General features: G+C 34.1%; 1 protein-coding gene across 1 annotated transcript in view; it reads left to right on the forward strand.

Moving 5' to 3' along the window:
* SPATA17 (spermatogenesis associated 17) overlaps positions 1-18,492 on the forward strand; it is a gene marked incomplete at its 5' end in the record, with an annotated part of 89,964 nt that overhangs the window by 24,898 nt on the left and 46,574 nt on the right. The window contains one exon of the mRNA XM_026844634.1: positions 9,304-9,427. Within this exon, the coding sequence (XP_026700435.1) occupies positions 9,304-9,427 (124 nt within the window). The remainder of the gene's footprint in view (positions 1-9,303; positions 9,428-18,492) is intronic.

The following is an 18,492-nucleotide window of genomic DNA, read 5'->3' on the forward strand; positions in this document are numbered from 1 at the left end:
TTTTATTTCTGATTTATGTGGGAGAAGTGGAGATTATAGTGGTGAAGACCTTTAAAAAGAGCCATACCACAGCTGTGGTTTTTTATTAGAAGTGTGGTATCTATGTATTGCATATTTGCAAGTTCATGATCTGATTTTTGACTGAGGATATAAAGGCTTATTGATCTTTCTTTGACATTTCAGGTATTTTATGGTAGAAAATTATGGTCCTTCCCTTTATATTGGCATACCCTATAATATCACATGAAGTATCATAGAGTTGCATGAAATGCAAAGTAGTATACAGTCTCTCATAATTACTTTTTCTGTTTTAAAAGAAAAATGTCTGAAATGAAAATAAGAGATTTAAAAAAAAAAAAAAGTAATAGTCTGAGTTAATTATTTTTGGATTTTCTAGATCATTATAAATAGACTCTTCTGTTATCTAAGAACAGTTAGTTCTATTTAGTACTCAGAGAAGAAAATGGAAAAAATAATTGTCTTCTATTTTTCAGTCTCGAACAGTAATGAGGGATAACAAAAAAGTGTTGCTCTTTTCTTCTAGTGATGCTCAAAGTGTTTTTCTGAATCAGATGGTCTAGTCTGACTTCAAATCTATCCCTTGTATCATATCTGTCAATAAAAAAATTTATAACCATATCTATAAAAAGCCCATTAATCTTTGGCTGAACAATCTAGTCTTGATTTAAGAACATCAAAAGATAGGAAATACCTTTTTTTGTCTACTCCCAGAGTTAATTACCTCTGGTGTTCAAAGTATGTCCCATATTTCCTCATTGAAATAGTTTCATTTTATCTTTGAACCATTGCTTCTTGTTATATCCTCCTCTACTAGACTAAAAACTCCTTTAATATTCAGAATCCATACCTTAATTCAGCCAACTTTTAGTATTCTTTGTGCTAAACATAAACAATGGAGGTTATTGCAAGATGTCTCTCTGTTTAAAACAAATTTTGTGACCATTTTGGACAGACTTTCAAACACCCTTTGAAATACTATCAGCATCAGAACTCAGCACAGTTATTATGCATAAGAAATTTTTATTTTTTTTTCCTTCTTATGTATTGTCAGTTTATGCATTGATTTATATACCTTTTCATCACAGCACCATAGAAGAACTTCTTCATCTCTGTGAATCCTTCTCAGAATACCCCCTTTAAAATCCATAAATCCAAACTGTGAGCATGATTTTAAGCCGTGCAAAACTTTTACTTATTATCCCCCTTTGAAATTCTTCAGACTCCTCACTTTGAAGGGATAATTCCATGAATCCATTAAATTGTTTATCCTTGAAAGTGAAGCTAAGTCCCAGTGTTTTACCTTGAACTTCATAGTTCCTATTGCTTTCAAACCAAATCAACAGGACAAAGTATTTCAAGAAAGCAACATTTTCCATCTCTTTTCTCCAAGTAGGCTATTCTTCTCTTGTCCAATTAGCTAGTGATAGCAAAACGTTTACAGCCTCATCTAACAAACTAATTTGATCTTTCAGCTTGCATGATACCCAAAATGATGCAGCACTCATTATCTTACTTGTACTTGGTGGTGGGAAACCTCACCATCATCTAACATTGTGCTTGGCTACTCAAGAAGAGATCTAATACTCAGATCAGAAAGAATATACTTAAGATAAAAAAATAGAATCAAAATGTTGAATGTACTCTTTAGGCATGAATAAATGGATATCTAAATCTGTAATTAAATGTAGTCTGGTTTGCATGGTAGAACTCAAATTTCAGAGAATAGACTTTAATTCTGAGTGTAATTTCTTGTATGCCATACTAAAAATTACCCAAGTTTTTGAGGTGTTGAGTACATCAGTGTTTTCAAGACAGTAAGAGATAAGATTTCCTAGCACTTCTGAAAATTGGGATCTAGTTTATAATTTCAGTATGACAGTTAGCCACTTCTGTGAAATCATACTTGCAAGTAGCACTACAGTATGATCACATGCATCAGATCTCTCTCAAAATACTTGCATTTGCTATATAAAAAATACACTCATTTGCTGTGTCTTTCACAATGTTTTATGTGTCATTAAAAATGACATCATAGATGATCAAGTGATAACACCATTCCATGAATATGGAATTTGAAAATACCATCAGGTACTGTGAAAATCACTCTGAAATTGTGAGATTTGGCATTACTGCTCTGCTATATGTAATGGGTCAATATGTAAAAGCTCTCCCTGCTTGCCATTGTTAAAACCTGTTTAATGTGAACAAAGTACACTATTTTATTTGCAAACCTTTATATGCAGACCTTTATTTGCAGACCTTTATATGAAGTAAGTGAAAAATGTGAGTTAGGGAGTAGACATCAGTCAAATTGTTTCATAATACCCTGAGAAGGAAAATCAACTTAGCTGATGACCTTTAGAAGTTGTAACATCATGTTTGCTTTCTAGATCACATAATGTTGAATATCGTAAATGTTGCCAAGTACCATATATTAAAGTAAAAGGAGTACAGATATGTCTACATTGTCCTGCACTGCAACAGAGAGATAACAGTTAGCTTAAATGAGTTCATTCTAGTACTGGGAACAGCTTAACTGTAGCAAAACATAGCAGTGTGGTTTCCTCTAGTTATTACTGCGCAGATGGTAGCATATATAGTCTTCTGGGAATTGCAGTGCCAAAAGATAACAGATACTTTCACATGACATTCACTAGAAAACTTTCAGTGGTATTTGGCTGTGGTTAGACATCCTCTTTTTTATGTTGCTGGAAAAAATTAAAAACATGACTACTCTCTTAGCAGCTTAGCAATGACACTGTGCTAGAAATTATTAGTATAGACCCGAGCATAAATAAAGTTGCACCAGTATACTTGGATCCAGTTCCTCAGCCAACAGAAGGTTCAGAGTTGTAGTTACTCTTATGTCACATCCATAATGGGTGCATTTTACAGTTTAATTAAAATCAAAGTAGTTAAGCTAACAAAGCATCATCGTTTAAATCAGACCTTTTATAAAAATTATTTTTAACTTCACAGCATTTTGTGCTGCCAATGAGTATGAAGTAAATTCGGCTTAAGGACTTATACACACAGGGAAGAACATCTGGACTAATAAATTTGCACGTTTCTAGAAAATAGAAGAATTTGAAAAGATTATATATTACCAGAAAAAAAATAGATTTTAAATAGATGTGAGAAAAAATTCTGTATGAGTAGTTACTGAAACCTTAATTAGAAGATTTTGTATAATGAATTAGGGAAAAAAAATATCTTTTTAGTTATAAGCTGGCTCTGCCATCAGTATTTAGAAAAGCTGTTGCTCTCTCTTGAGTAACTGTGCAGCAGTGGAAATTGGAAGGGTAAGAAGGATACATCAGTCTGTTCTTTCCTATCGTCTGGTACATGCTGTGTCCTGATCTCCTGATCTGCACAAGGTATTCACTCACTGTATGCCCTTCACTGCTATGTGCATCACATTTCCTGCGTAGTGTATTGATCACATTGTGGACCTTGACAGTGGAACTGGTATGTCACTTTTAGATCCATTGGCAGTGATCACTATGTGATTAAGAAAAGAATGGCACAGTATGTTCTACTATGCACAAATTTTAAAGGGATTTTCAGGTGTTATGAATATATTTCTGTAATAATAATAATAATAATAATAATAATAATAATAATAATAATAATAATAATAATAATAATAGAAACTCTAGGGTGTTTTTGCATGCCTACACATTAGATTTATTTATTTATTTATTTATTTATTTATTTAATCATAAGGAGTTATATTAGTTTTCTGTTCACGTCACTGCAGTAACAGAGCAGTACCATTCCTCTAGATTTTGAAGAGAGTGTCAGTCATGATTAAGTTGTTGAATAGATTGATGTAAACATTCACATTTAAAATTAGTAAGAATTTTGGACACCCATTTGTGATAGGTCTTCTAGGCAGTAAGATACTTTATACCAGTAATAACTGACTGCTTCTTTGAGCATCTGTTTCACTGCAACTTGAGATCAAATATTTTGGTCAAGTGTTTCTGTCAGGATACATACAGGTGTATATGTCATGGTCAGGAGGAGTAAGGGGGTTACAGAGCTGCTCTATTCTGCTCAGTAAATTTGAGTGGGTTCATTCAAAATATCAGAAGGTTGAGGATGTTCAAGCTCTCTGATGATACATAGCTAACGTAAGTATTTAGTATGTGTCTTCTGTTAAAACTTTGTCTTTAAAGTACAGAGCTCTCTAAACTATTTTTACATCCTAGGCTACTCTATACATATATTCCATTTTTTCCCAAATATAATAGATTAAGTCAAATGATATTATCATGGCAGGTCATATTCCATTTTCACCTACACCACTGTAATGTGAAATCAAGTGGCATGCAGTGGTGTAACAGAAGTATTGTTCCACTAATTTCATTTTCACTTCCATATTCTCTGTTTGAGCAGGGAGGATGATATATAGTAGGGAAGGTAAAATCAATTTAGGTTATCTCCTTTTATGCTAAGGTTGCCTACTGCCTATGTTTCAGGAATTTTATGATTTGGGGTCTGAACTGCTTAAAATCACTATAACTTCATACTCTTTCTGGGTACTCTAGGCAACTATACTAATTATTGATTTTCTCAGATGTCCTTTCCTTTAGTTAATATTATAATTTTATGGTTATCTGGTCAAAGGACCACAGAATGCCAGTGAAAATGCAAACAGAATGCAATAGTTTGATAAAGTTCAATAAATGTGGGTCAGTATGAATTTGTAAAATGATGCAGTTCTATGCAGAATTATGAAAATCTGTATATTGCTGAAATCATCACTTGAAGACCTTTCCCAAAGTGCCAGGAACAATATTATATGTGTATTTTTAACCTTTATACAGACAGCAGGAGCACTGTCAACCGAATTTGCATCTCATAGCTGGAACCAACACCACTGCCTACTGCATAATGAAGTATCAGAATAACAATAAGTTACCTTGTCATATGAAAATGTTTTATTTTCAAACCATATAAAGCAAATAATTTTATCATTAACAGAACAATTTCTACTTTACAGATCTATTACACAAGATTATTTTTAATTGTGGGCTTTCATCACATACACCGATAGTCCTATGCCTATTTTGAATCACACAAAGCATTCCCTATCACAAGGAAAAAACACTTCGGGTTAACAAAATAATGCATCTGAAACTTGCACTAATAAACACTGATATTCTTCCAATTTGTTGAATAATTTTCAGATTGTGATAAGACACGACATTTGTCAAGTTTACACGTATTTCCTCTGCAAAGATATTCCATAAAAATGTATTTGGGAGAAACTCTGATTGGACTAAGCCAGGTTTGTACAAGATGCAGTAGATACTGTTAATATGCTGAGATAAGCTTTAAGATAATGAAAAGATGACGTGCTCGAAAGAATTACCTGCTTTTTCAGTTATAACAGTTTAATAAGCAGTGCTATTCCTACTGAGACATGCAACAGACAGATCATTTATAAAAATAGAACAAGATTAATAATTACTCTTTTTCAGTCAAAAAATTTGGTGAAGCTTTAAACATGCAAGTCAAAAAGCTTCATATTGAACCATGAAAGGTTTGTCTTGAAGCAAATGTGGTCGAGACCACAGGATAACATGCATCATAGCTAGTATTCATAATATCGTATAGTCCCAAGAAAAAATTGCTTACTATTGCCAATTGTTGTGCTGCTTCATAGATACTTGAGGTATACATGAAAAAAGAGAAGGCTGGCAGTAAATATGAGGGTTTAATCAAAAAATAATTTAATTTCAACAAATTTTCAATTTACTTTAATGAAATTTGGATTTATTTTCTTTGGGCAGGCATACATGTAGAAGGTCATAAGCATGAAACTTCTCAAGAAACACATTTATGTGTAAGCTACCTGGAAGTCTAACTCTATTTGGAAGTCTAAGTTTATATCTTTAGCATCATTTATGTTTATATGCATTTTTCTGTATGGTGACAGTGAAACCCCCTGCACAGTGCATAACCTGTTGGTATTAATGTGCTGATGTGTGAAATAGTATATTCATATCAAACTACTTTTAGATTCTTTGCTTTTGTTGCTTCTATTCAAATTCACAAAAGTATAGTAAAAGAGATGAAAGTTTCAGGTTCCAATAGCTTTAGAATGAATCTATACTTATGCTAAAACTCTATGCTTTCCAGTCAAGCAGTTTGGACTACTCTATACCCCTTATTTTGTACTGCCTCTCAGGAGAGAATCATCTTGGGAGCTATTATCCCTGAGACAGAATTGTGTGCATGTTCTGTACAACAGTACAGAGCAGTATAATGCATGATAGAAATATTTTAGCACAACTGACAAAATGTGTAGGCTGAAAAAGTATGTTGAAAATTATTTGTAACATCTTAAAAAAAATCTTAGACTTTTAAATGGATTATGGTACAGCACTGATGAGGATGTGTGATAATCAGGAGGGATCATGATGATTTGGATGACAGTACTGTCTAAAAAGATCATGAATTACATTGAACTTCAAGTATTTTCTTCACTTAACTTCATCAAATAATTATTATTAATCATTCATTCAAAGTAATCCGGTAAATTCAGATTAATGATAATGGGAAACATTTTGCATTCCATTTTCATTCCATCTGTAATGCAAATTTATATTTTTATCATGATTTGGGGGCTTTCATCACAAGTTGTGTTTAAATAACAAAGCTTCCATATCCACTGTTGGGAAGAAGTACATGAGTATATAAGAACATGAATAAACTGTAATAATATGTTGATCAACATTGCATCACTTATAGATAGCAGTACTAAAGCTGAATAGAGGACTCTGTAATCAAAATATAACAAGAAATAGTATTAAACATGTAAAACATGGATCATACACTCTGATATTGAAGGTAAAGTGGCATAAAATAAAAGAACAAAGTTGATACTATATGCATTGTCTATTTATTCATTTGTTTATGATTGACTGATATAGAACAAAGAGTTTCCAAGTAAAAATGCTTATGTACCTACATGCAGTGACTCTGAAATCTCTACCTTAAGGACAAAGAAAGGTCGCCAATCTCTCCAACTCCTAGTTCTTTGTCAAAAATGGACACAGTTAATGAGGTTTGTTTGGTACAGCACAAATTCTCAGACACAGATAGAGATCCTTTCAATGGAAACAAATTTGTTTGGCTTTACCAGGTTACTTAGCGATTAATAATAGCCTTGAGATGCAGGTCAGAAAGGTCATCGTCCCTGCTTGCCAACACAATCTAAAATGTGCAGCTAGTCCGGCTCTGCAGGCTTTGAGGCCCCGAAACGTTATGCATAAAGTAAAACAGGCTATTTTCCAACTTCTTTTTTCATATTAATAAGCAATTTTCAAGAGAAGGGTGGCAAAATGGGGGCCATGCCACTCTAAGTAATTCATTTATTTTGCAATTTAATCTTATGTTGGAAAAAATTACACTGCTGCAAAAGCATAGCATGGTGATTTTTAAACGTCAGTGTGCTTCATAAGTAACCTTGTATGAAATATTGTATTAGCACCCTTTAACAGTAAACCGCAACAAAAAAATATGTCCAGAGATTGAAACAGACCTATACATCTTTTCTGATCTTTAAATTACTTCCTTTTCATTCTATTTTTTTCTTTTATATTTGAAATAAAACATGTTTAATTACTTAATATTTTACTAATTTTAGTTGATAAAAAGTTTAAAGATAGCATGAAACAAATACAAATTCTACATTGCAACTTGTATTTAAGAATGTGATTTCATTATGCTCATATTTATAAAGCAATTATTGCTCTTTCACGTATTTTGATGAACTAATTTAACATTATGATAATTAAAATATTAAGAATAAGTCTGAGTCATAATCTTAAAAACACTTTCAGGCACAATATGACTTTCCCATGGGATTATTCATATCAGCAAATTTATTCATATGCATATTTTGACAGGATTTGACCCTTGTCACAGAGTGTCTTATTTGGTACTCATTGAAACAATTGGGACTATTAATGTGGACCTCTCTAAATAATCTGTTTTGTGGGAATATTTGAATTTTCCAGCTATGTGAATAGTATGTTTTTCTTTGCTTTTTATTTTATCATATACACACATGCTTAAAAAAAAAATAAAGACGGGAATTTACTCACTTAATTAACTTTTAAACAATCTAAATGCTTGACTGAATATGTTTGGTGTCTTTGGCACACAGGTTAATTTGAACTAGCCATGTCTTAATAACAAAAATAACAAATGTTAATCAAACTAACCTTTTTTAACTGGGTCAGAAAAATTCCATACACGTGCACTGTGCACAATAGCACAGAATTTCTTTTCTTATAGAACATTAATTCACTCCACTGTTTGCATAATTTATGACAAGCCTGGCTCTATGAGAAAAAGCTATTGAAGAGGAAACTTATGTCCATTTCCTGTTAAAGTTTTCCTCTGAACATTCCGTTAAAATCATGAATTTTCTTCATTCTTTGAGATCTGGTATTAGGTACAGTTCCTTATTTCTTTTACAGTGAAGGAATTTTCTACAACCTATTGAATACACAGACCCACCCATTTAGATGACAGTATGTGTTTGCAAACCTCTGTCATGCATGTTCTTGTTTCATGTGGTGGCCTGTACCATTGCTGTCTGACCAGAGTAGAAAGTGGCCTGTGTGAGAAGCCTGATGCTATGGAAACTCCTCATAAGGACTTCGCATGCATAGAAGTTTTACATCCAGTTCTTCTCTATGCCTACATTCTCAACCTTACAAAAGACTCAAGGATCTCGGAGTGAATGTCAACTCTTATCCTGTGTCTACTATCCTCTCTCATACCATAATGTCTCCTCTGTTTGCACATCAGAAGGAGGTGTTACAAGGCACTAGCTGAAACATAAGTGAACAACTTTTATTTTGAAACCATTTGAAGGAAAATCACTAAATTCTAATAACTTCAGCTTAGAGAAATTAAAACTAAAATGACTCTTAAAAACAAAAAAGGACATCTATGAATGCTATTTTATCAATCTATAAAAATATGTATGTTGACAAATTCTTCAAAAGAGTAAGCAATGTGAACTAATATACTATTCATAGTTTTTATCATTTTAATCCCATTTCTTCACAGTTATATCCATGTAGAATCCTGCTGCTGTGGAACTGAATGAACTGTAATTTTGCATTCCAGTGGTGTCAGTATACTGCTAGTACATAATAGCAGAACACGGTGAAGTGATAAAAGAGTTAAAGTAAAATAAAACATTAGCATGTCTTTTATTGTTGTAATATAATTAGCAGATTTATTTTATTACAGGAATGAACTCCAAGACTACAAAGAAATGAAGGAAAATGAAGAGAAAAGAAAAGACCTAGAAAAGAAAGAGAAGGAAGAGAAATACCAAGCCCGAAAGATGCATTACCTCCTTAGCACTGAGCAGGTTGGTATACCTGTCCCTGACAGCTCATGCAAACCACTTGGGCCCCCAGCCTGACAGAGATAAACTAGCAGGCTGAATGGGACATGACTTGTTGAAAAGATATCACAAAGACACTACTTCGAGTTCAATTTAGTGCTTTTCTATAGGCAAGAGCAGGTACCATGACTATTACGTGACAGCAGCTTCATAGAGGCAGCATCAGCACTGCTGGCAGAAAGAGTCCAAGTCAGCAGTTTGATCTGCCACTGTGATAACACAACATGAAGGGCATAACCTCGCTTTAAAAACTCATTTTGACTGGCCTATTGTTGTGTTGTTGCACTTGTCAAGAACTAACAAGTTATTAAGCTGAGAAGGGATTTCATTTTTTTCCCCCTTTTTTAATTGAGCTAATGCTTGGATTGGTGCTGTGTTCTGCTTGTTTTTAGGATAGATTGTAAATGCAGGTTTTCAGCTAAAGCTTCTCCTAGAACTGCCTGAATCAGCTTATTTAGTATGATTGTTTTCACAGAGAAATGTCTCATAAATTTTAAATGTTTACTGATTAATTTGATTTGTATTGATAAAAGTGGTATATTTTTTCAAACTCTCTTATGTAAGGTGCTTTACAGACAGGTAAATATGGCAGTAGATATATCTTGTACAAAATTGGTATGATTTGTATAAGCTTGAGGGTTTGTCTTTTTTTAGTCTCCTTTTGTGAACTTTTGTAAAAAAAAAAGATTTTGTGCCCATAAATGTTTGGTGACTGGTTGTTCTTCATATGAATAGGGAATTAATGTGCAATCAGAGTATGCTAGTATGAACTAAGTCCTTGCTTTTCATAGGCTGTTAATTACAATCTGTGTGTAAGAACTGTTAATCCTAAAGAACACAGGAAAAATACCATGACACTTAGTGACGGAATATTTAATCTTTCCCTCTGTTTGTGATCTATTAAACAGAAATATAGTTTAATTATCTGGATAGCAGTTATGAAGACTCAATCTGTAAATCAAATTTAAGTAATGTTATTTGAAAAAAAAAAAAAAAGCATAGTAAAATATTAGTAAAAAATAGCATTAGAAGTTTTCTGAATGGCTTTTAGACAGGGGAACTAGTTAATAACTGCAATTAGCTCACAATAATTGATTTGTCCTGGGTGAATCTAGAATATTAAGAATAATCTCCAGAGTGTTTTAATGTTGTTTTAAACTGTAGAAAATTAGGAATTCTTGTTTTGAACAGAACAAATTATGTAAAAAAGTGCATAAACATTAATATGAAGTACAAAAAATGTCTGAGTGACCTGTGGTCTAAAAAGATTTTAGTAAATTTAGTTCACTTCGGATGATACTGGTTTAGGAAGCTGTAGCACATTTTTAAAGAAGGGTAAGTAGTGCCTTATTTCATCTGTCGCCATGGAGGACTGCTGGTAGATGGCAGCAGTAACTATTATGTTCTGATGAATTTGGGTTTCTAATTTTACAAAATTAAAGTTTAGCTAGCAGTATTTTGCAGAACAAAAATATGCTTGGTTTTGCTTGCTGAGATGTTTTGTGAATACAGAGACTCAGAGCCCACAGAATTTTTCCTTTATCACAGAATTGTGTTCCAAGAACTATCTGTCTTCCTTTGCATATAATATTTTGAAACATGAATGAGTGTAAATCAATGCAACACCTACAGATAACCTGAAAACCAGCAAAGATATATATGAAGTAAACTACTTCTTGCAATCAAAGTCTGTATTCCACAATTGCACAGTTACAGAATTCGTTATCTTGCTAAGTTACAGGGCAAAATATTTCAGTGCAGAATGTACTGGTTTGATGCTCTGTGTCTGACGTTTTACTCTCTGTACGCCTGGTCTACTGATGTGACTATAGCTGTGTCACGCTATCTTCAAAGAATAGTTAATTGGATTACCAAGAAGGCCCATTCATGTCTCAGCAGAAAAAGGCAGCAAAAGTCAACACTTTTAAGTGAGTTAGGGAAAAAGTATAATTTGTAAACAGGGAGCATAGCAAATGGAAAGAGGAGGTTGATGAGCTGGATTTATTGTGGAGTCATGTATTAACTAAAGCCCAGTAAGTTGTAGAGATGATCAATGATCTGCTGAAGTTTCCTACAATCTCCTCATGCCATCTCATGCATCAAGGCTGCAGATGTTCGGGCAGATTATATGGGCAGCATTGCAAAATCTTTATTTGCAATACTTGTTTCAAATATATCCTATAAGTTTGGATCTTCTTGGTTTACTACTGGCAAAAACAGTGAGGAAAGGGTGCTTACTTATTGATGGAAAGGAATTAAGGCATTGTTGCTCCTCAGTTTTAGTAAAGAAAGACATGTGAAGTTCCATTCTCCATTCCATACAAGCTGAAGTGCAGAAACCCATCTCAGAAGTTATGGGTTAAACAGGGAGATGATCAAACACTGTAGCATTGCACAAGGTAGCAGATGATACAGTGATCCTTTCTGGCCTTGAAGTCTATGCATCCTTTATTAACTGCAGTATTTGCTCTTATTCCACAGATTATACATATATATATATATATATATATATATATATATATATATATATATATATAAAAGGTTGTGCCCATTCCTACTAGCTAGCATTGTTTCACATTTCAAAAAGTAAAACTTAAGAATGCTAGTGTCATGACTGTACAGGGGTGTCCAGTATGTATATAATAGCATGACCTATGATGAAGTTAACATGTTTTATCTTTTTCATGAATTAACTTGCTATTCAAGCATTTATTTCTTCCATAAACTGTTACCTCTATAAAAAAAAAAAAAAAAAAGGAAGAAAAAAAAAAAAGTGGAAGAAATGGACATCAAACTCTAAATTAGTATGGATTATTTGTTCTTCTGGTACCAGGGCTATACATAATCTTATATAGACAGATGTGAGCTTTCTTTGATTACTTTCCAAGCCAATCTGGAGCTATAACATGGGGTTGAACCCAAACTAATTAGCCCTGTTGAGAGCCACATTGTACTAGCTCAAGAATTAATGCAGTTACACAGTTCCTGGTCAGCTCAAAATATAGGCAGAATAAGTGTGTACATGCTTTAATCTCTGGACCAAGGAGTTTGATCTGCCTACAAAATAGCTAAATTTAAGTTATTTTGTCTGCATTCCCCACCTTTGGGGGGGGGTGTGGGGGGTGTGGGGGGGGAAAGGTGTGTGTATCGAGTACCATTGCTATGAAACTGATATTCAGGGAGATCACTGGATATTTAAAAAATGGATCATAATACTATACTTTACAATTTTACTAATTTTTTACAAACAGTTGACTGAGTGCATCGTGCTATAGAAACTTACCCAAATATGGCTATACCATTGATATTTGTAGAAATACATTGCATTTACACAAATATTTATTTTAATCCATGTAAGAACTAAGCAGTTCATTTGAATAAAATAATGTTAAGATTTTGGCAAAGGTGTTTAAAGAAAAGGAAGTTAAACAATGTAGGATATTTGCATAATCAATAATTACTAACAGTAGTAATGTTAATTTGCTATTATTAATAATTTATATTAATAATTACTGACTGTCTTTCTGTAAAAGTACAATGTTATGCATCCTGCCAACTTCAAAACGCAGTTTTTTGCTTTATTAAAAACCCACTACATATTTTTTTCTGTAGTACCAGTAATATTCATGCAACACAAATATAACACTACTTGTACACATAAGAGTGGGCTTGAAAAAAGAAATTAAATTTGTATATGATTTAAATGAAGTTAGTTGCCAAATAATGTCTGGAGAAATAAATCATGAGCTCTAAAACTTGTGTTTATGAAATACTGTTTTGAATCAACCTGATGTATATGATAGTAGTATCAATAACTAGTGAAATAACATCTTAGGCACGTGAGCTTTGTTTGTTTGAAGGAAATTTCTCCTACATGATTCCCATAATTATGAAAAAAAACCCCACAGTCAAGTCCGTGTCCTTCTTATCATGTGATAAGTTATGTTGTCTCCATCTACTGGTTGCTTGTTGCAAGATATTCCTAGTGTAAAATCCAGCAAGAAATAAATCTGTGAGGTGGCAACTGCGGCTTTTCCAAACTAAATTCCATTTTAAAAATAAGATTCTCTATATTTCAGATTTTAAAATTATATATATATATATAAGACAATGTTTTCCTATCTGTTTTTACCTTGTCTGATAAATTCTGAGTTCTTGATGAACATGATAAAAATTGCAATACATATCTGACAAACCATTGCCTTTGTTAAAAATATTTCTTGTCATTTCTTACTGGTAACAATAGAAATAACAGTACAGATGTATTTTTTCTATGTTTTTATCTGTTTTATCATGAACTGTATTGTAATTTCTTAGAGACATGAAACTTATATTAAGTTTTTCTTATTAGTCCATAATCTATATGCTATTTCTGCTACAGTGATAATGATCCTTTTTTTTCTTAGTTGTCATTTAATAAATAAACTACTTATTAAATGTGATTTTCTATTCTAAACATGTTTACCGGTGTAGATTATCCTTTTATATCCCTATAGTTCCACTTTCTGTATTAACAAAATTCACTATAAGTGAATAGATTCTTACATCTGCTCTTTGTCATATTCGCAAGGCTGACATTTGTAGTAAGGGGCATCCTTTGCAAAGTGCTGACAAGCAGTCTTTAAAGTTAATGAAAGACAGAATCACTGAATGCATTGACAGCACTTTAAAGAAGTAGGTACGAAGAGCCCACATTTCTTGGAACCTGCTTGTGTGATTCCTGTCATTAGGTATTTCCAACCTTCCAAGAAATTTTGAAGTTGGTCTTTATCTTACAATGATGATTAAAATTAGGTATAGACTAAATCCAAAGATCTGGTATCAAGCTAGGATGCAGAGCTATATTGTGTAGGTATCTGCTGACAGAGCAAGCAGCAATGCTGAGGTGAGTCTGTGAGTGGGAGCAAAAGCTGCTGCTAGCACTACTGTTGCTAACAAGGTGGAGGACCTTCAAGTCCACAGTGTGGTGGGGAACTGAAGTCAGGGGTAACTGAAAGGAGCCAGAGCGGGAGAAGTGATGGAAGGAGAAGAGTAATGAGTGTCTTGTAAAGTCATTGAGATTGGGAAAACAGTCCTATGGAAACAGTCTTCAGAGTGCCACAGCTGAAAAAGCATTTTGCTATTACAGTTTCCCCTGTCACTGAGAAAAGAATTGGAGAATCAGCAGAACAACAGATCTTTTCCCTTTACTCTCTATATAGCAAACAGTACTGGGTGAGGTAAAGAAGAATTTAAATTATTTTTTTCCAACTTTCTTCTGTTTCTAAACAGACAAACCACATTTACATTTTTGTCAGAGAAAATGAATGTACAAGTAGTCCAGAAAGCCAAAGTTCTTTGTGATACAATGCCTACGAAAGCGTAAGAGTTTTTTCACACAATTACAAAGTGTATTTGGAGTTATTGAGAACATGATATTACACATGCATCACTTAAATTTATTGTTGCTCTGATTGGTGGACTCAGTCCCATCCTCATTTCCAAACCTGGAGTTCCTGCTCTGTGATAAATCATGCTGAGATTAGACGAGTTAATATCAGTCCTCCGTTCTGTGGGATCTTCTGTTCTATCTGAATGCTTTAACTATTGAGACCTTGAGACAAATTAATCATGCAGTTGTATGTGTATGCATACTCTTGATTTTTGTACAGAATCTCGTTTCTGTTGGGCCCTGATCAGTTAGAAGATGCGACTGAGTCAGACTGAAGGCTCCTCTGGCCCGGCATCCTATAACAGTGGCCAACATCATGGGCCTAGCGAAGAGAAATAAAACGGGGCAATGGGACAATATAATAACATGCCAAGAATACTCTCCCACTTCCCAGCAATTGGTAGTGAAGGACTTGTAGTTTTTTGTTGTAGAGCTTTCCATTTTTGGATTATTATGATGTTTACTTTTTGCCTCTGTATTCCTCCAATTCCTGCCTCTCTTAATACTCAGAGAAGGAAAAACTTAGAGTGTGAGAAGAAATCTAGACCCACAATGCTAGCTCTCAAATTGTGCTTCCTTGGAAGACCAAGTTCTCTCATTTCCTTTCAGTATTGTTTTACAGCATGCTCATTTCACAGCATATACTGTCTCTGGTATTCTGTCACAGGAGAATATGCAACTGCAAATTGCCTTATTCTTTCTTCACAATTTGGCAAGGTTCTGTGGATTGCCTCTTCCACTCCAAGCAACCGTAAAGTCTGCCACTTTTCAGCTCTCTTTAACAGGGTAACAATTTCTCCTGACATCCTTTGGCAGTTTGTTAACAGATACTGCTCATAAGCTCCTAGGTAATTTAGAGCTGCAAGAGAAGAACAAAGCCCATGTGTAATAATAGGCCCGGTTTGTTGTAAAAGTTACAAAATCTATGACATTTCTTTTAATAACTGCCAGTAACAATACATTAGTTATCTTTTTGGGTTGCAATAGTTCCTTCAGTTTTCAGTGCTGGTTCCAGTGTGTCACTATCTGTTCAGTCAAGGCTAATATGTTTAGACATGTGGCTGGTATTTGTTTGTGTTTATTCCCACTGAACTAATACATTGAAAGGGATTACTTGTAGGGATATAATAGCTGGTCTCATAAACTAAGGAAGTATTTTTAATGGAACTAGTCGTTAACTGAGATAAGCCTTTCCAGAGAGACATAAATGTGAGACGGTAGCTCTTTAATAGTTTAGTACTCTAGAAAATAATTAAAAAAAACCCAAACCACCTTAAGAATAATGTTCTGTGAGGAGTAAGGAAATGTTAGCATCAAGTGAGTCAATGGTGAAAAGTTCTAATTTCAGCCACAAGAACTGAGTTTTTCTATTCTTACTCTTTGTGTGTAACACCCATACTCCATAAGCAATTCCTCTGTAGGTTAATGGGAGTCATTTAGCAAACCTCTGTGGACTCTGGATTAGGGCTTTTGTGTATAAATGTAGCAAAAACATGCCCCAAGGTTACTTTTCTGCTATTGTTTTTTAGACCAGTTTAATTCTGATTTTCTGTAGTTACTGTAGAACTCAAAATTATATCATTTTTATCAGTTGTTATCAGTTATTATTTTATGTTTGTCAGTTCATAGAGTAAAATATTTAAAATTTAAATTCTATTCAATGCTAAGGTATATTTTTACTACCTTTTTCCTATCAACAGAGATGGCAATTCATAAACATTACACTGACTCTGTGTGTCCCCTTTTTACACTATTGGAAATCAGGAGTTAATTTTCTTGAAGTTACTTCACTTATATCAGGTGTAAATGTTCTAAGTGAGGAGGAAAAAAAAGCCACAAAATCCTTCCTGGAGCAGGCTAATGAATATTCAGAAGACACAACTGATTAATATGCTTCTAACCTAATGTGCTGTCCTGTAAGAACTTGAAAAACAATTGGTCTAAAATGACACTGTCTGACACCCACTCTGTCTCTGGACACCTGGCAGTTTTATTCTTATAAAGGTGAGGACTCGGCGGATAAAGCTCTGGCCTTTGATCTTCAGATCCACAGTTTAAGAGACAAGGCTGCAAGTTTGGTCATTTGAGCTTGGTCCCGAGTGAACAGTCCACATCACAAAATGATTATACATAATTTGTTACTATTGGCAGTGTCTGTTCAGGAAAGGCCAAGGACTGAGCTAGCATGAAGAATGAATTAGCTCTTACCTTTTACATTTTATTTCCTCCCTCTTTACTGTTGTAATTTTATTATCCTGTCTCTAAAACATTCAGAGGATGAAATTATCATTCATTGTAAGTGCTAATACTTCCTGAAGATGACCTAAAATGGTTAATTTTTTTTTAATGTAGGTGCCCCAATCACTGAACATCCCCACCTATCCGTGGGTGTTTAATATCCACTCATTACTTCTCTGCCAAGAAGTCAGATATTTCTGAGTACTTTCCAAAGCTTGTACCATAAAAAAATCCTATTTAAATTAAAGAGGAGAGAGTGAGCTTTCCTAGCTCTCAGGCAGGCTTGCAGCTACATTTAAATAGCATAAGTATATAAAGCACTTCATGCTACAGTGTTCTGTTTTTATAAAATACCATTTCCAGAGGATTCTCAATTTACATGAAACCCTTCTTACAGTACTTGTGATAGGCATGTTTGATCAGCAAGCCTTCTTCATGCATTCACTTCCACATTGGAAGCCAGATATATCAGTCTATTCACAGGTATTCGCTATAGGAAAATCATTCAACTCTTGTGCCTCATGGGGCACTATACACACAATCTCAGTTCACTTGAAAGGAATCTCAGTTAATGTTGCTTAATGTCTCTGTCAAAAAGAAGGACAAAGTAAGGTAACTGAAAGCAGCCAGTAACTGAGCTGTTTGTGATTCTGGAAGACATTGTGCATGAGCAAAGAAAAATGTTTATGACTATAAAGTTAGTTCCACTAGGTCTGAATTCCAAAAATGACCTTTAAGTGATTTTCACACACACTCAAAAACCTTTAGTTCTCTTAGAATTTGAGTCCAGCTCTTGACCTTTGGGATTACCCATCCTGGGAACACTCAGGACTGTAATTCTGCTACTCAACACAATATCATGGGGCTATAAAAAGAAGGCAGGTGCTGGAAACTAATGTATACCTCCAGAATCCATCTGGTGCACACTCTGGCAAAACCATTTAGTGACAAAGTTTATAACTTCTGTAGATTTTCCAGTTTTGATCATATCCTTTTCAATCAGACTTTCTTTTTCTCTGAGAAGGGGTGGCTGTCTTCCTAGAGAGGGCAAGTACAATCAAAGCCAAAACTAAGATGGCAAGTGTGGTGATCTTCATGTCCAGAAAAGGGTAGCTGTAGGTTAGGGAGCAATGGGAAAAGGATGGAGGAGTGCTATCTGCTGACACCATAACCTGCCTCCTATAAGAAACAGATGGCTATGCACCATTTCAGATGTATTTCTCCCCAGTGTCAGTGAACAGTACTTCCTTCCCATTCACTTCTCGTAAGTCTCATTCTAGCAGAAATGGTAAGTGAAAGTGCTTCCAACAGAAATCAATGATTTCTCCCTTTGCCACACTTCCCAGAAAACAGGAAATTC

This window comes from Athene cunicularia (assembly GCF_003259725.1).
Source record: "Athene cunicularia isolate RWA chromosome 3 unlocalized genomic scaffold, athCun1 chr3_part1, whole genome shotgun sequence".
NCBI lineage: Eukaryota > Metazoa > Chordata > Aves > Strigiformes > Strigidae > Athene > Athene cunicularia.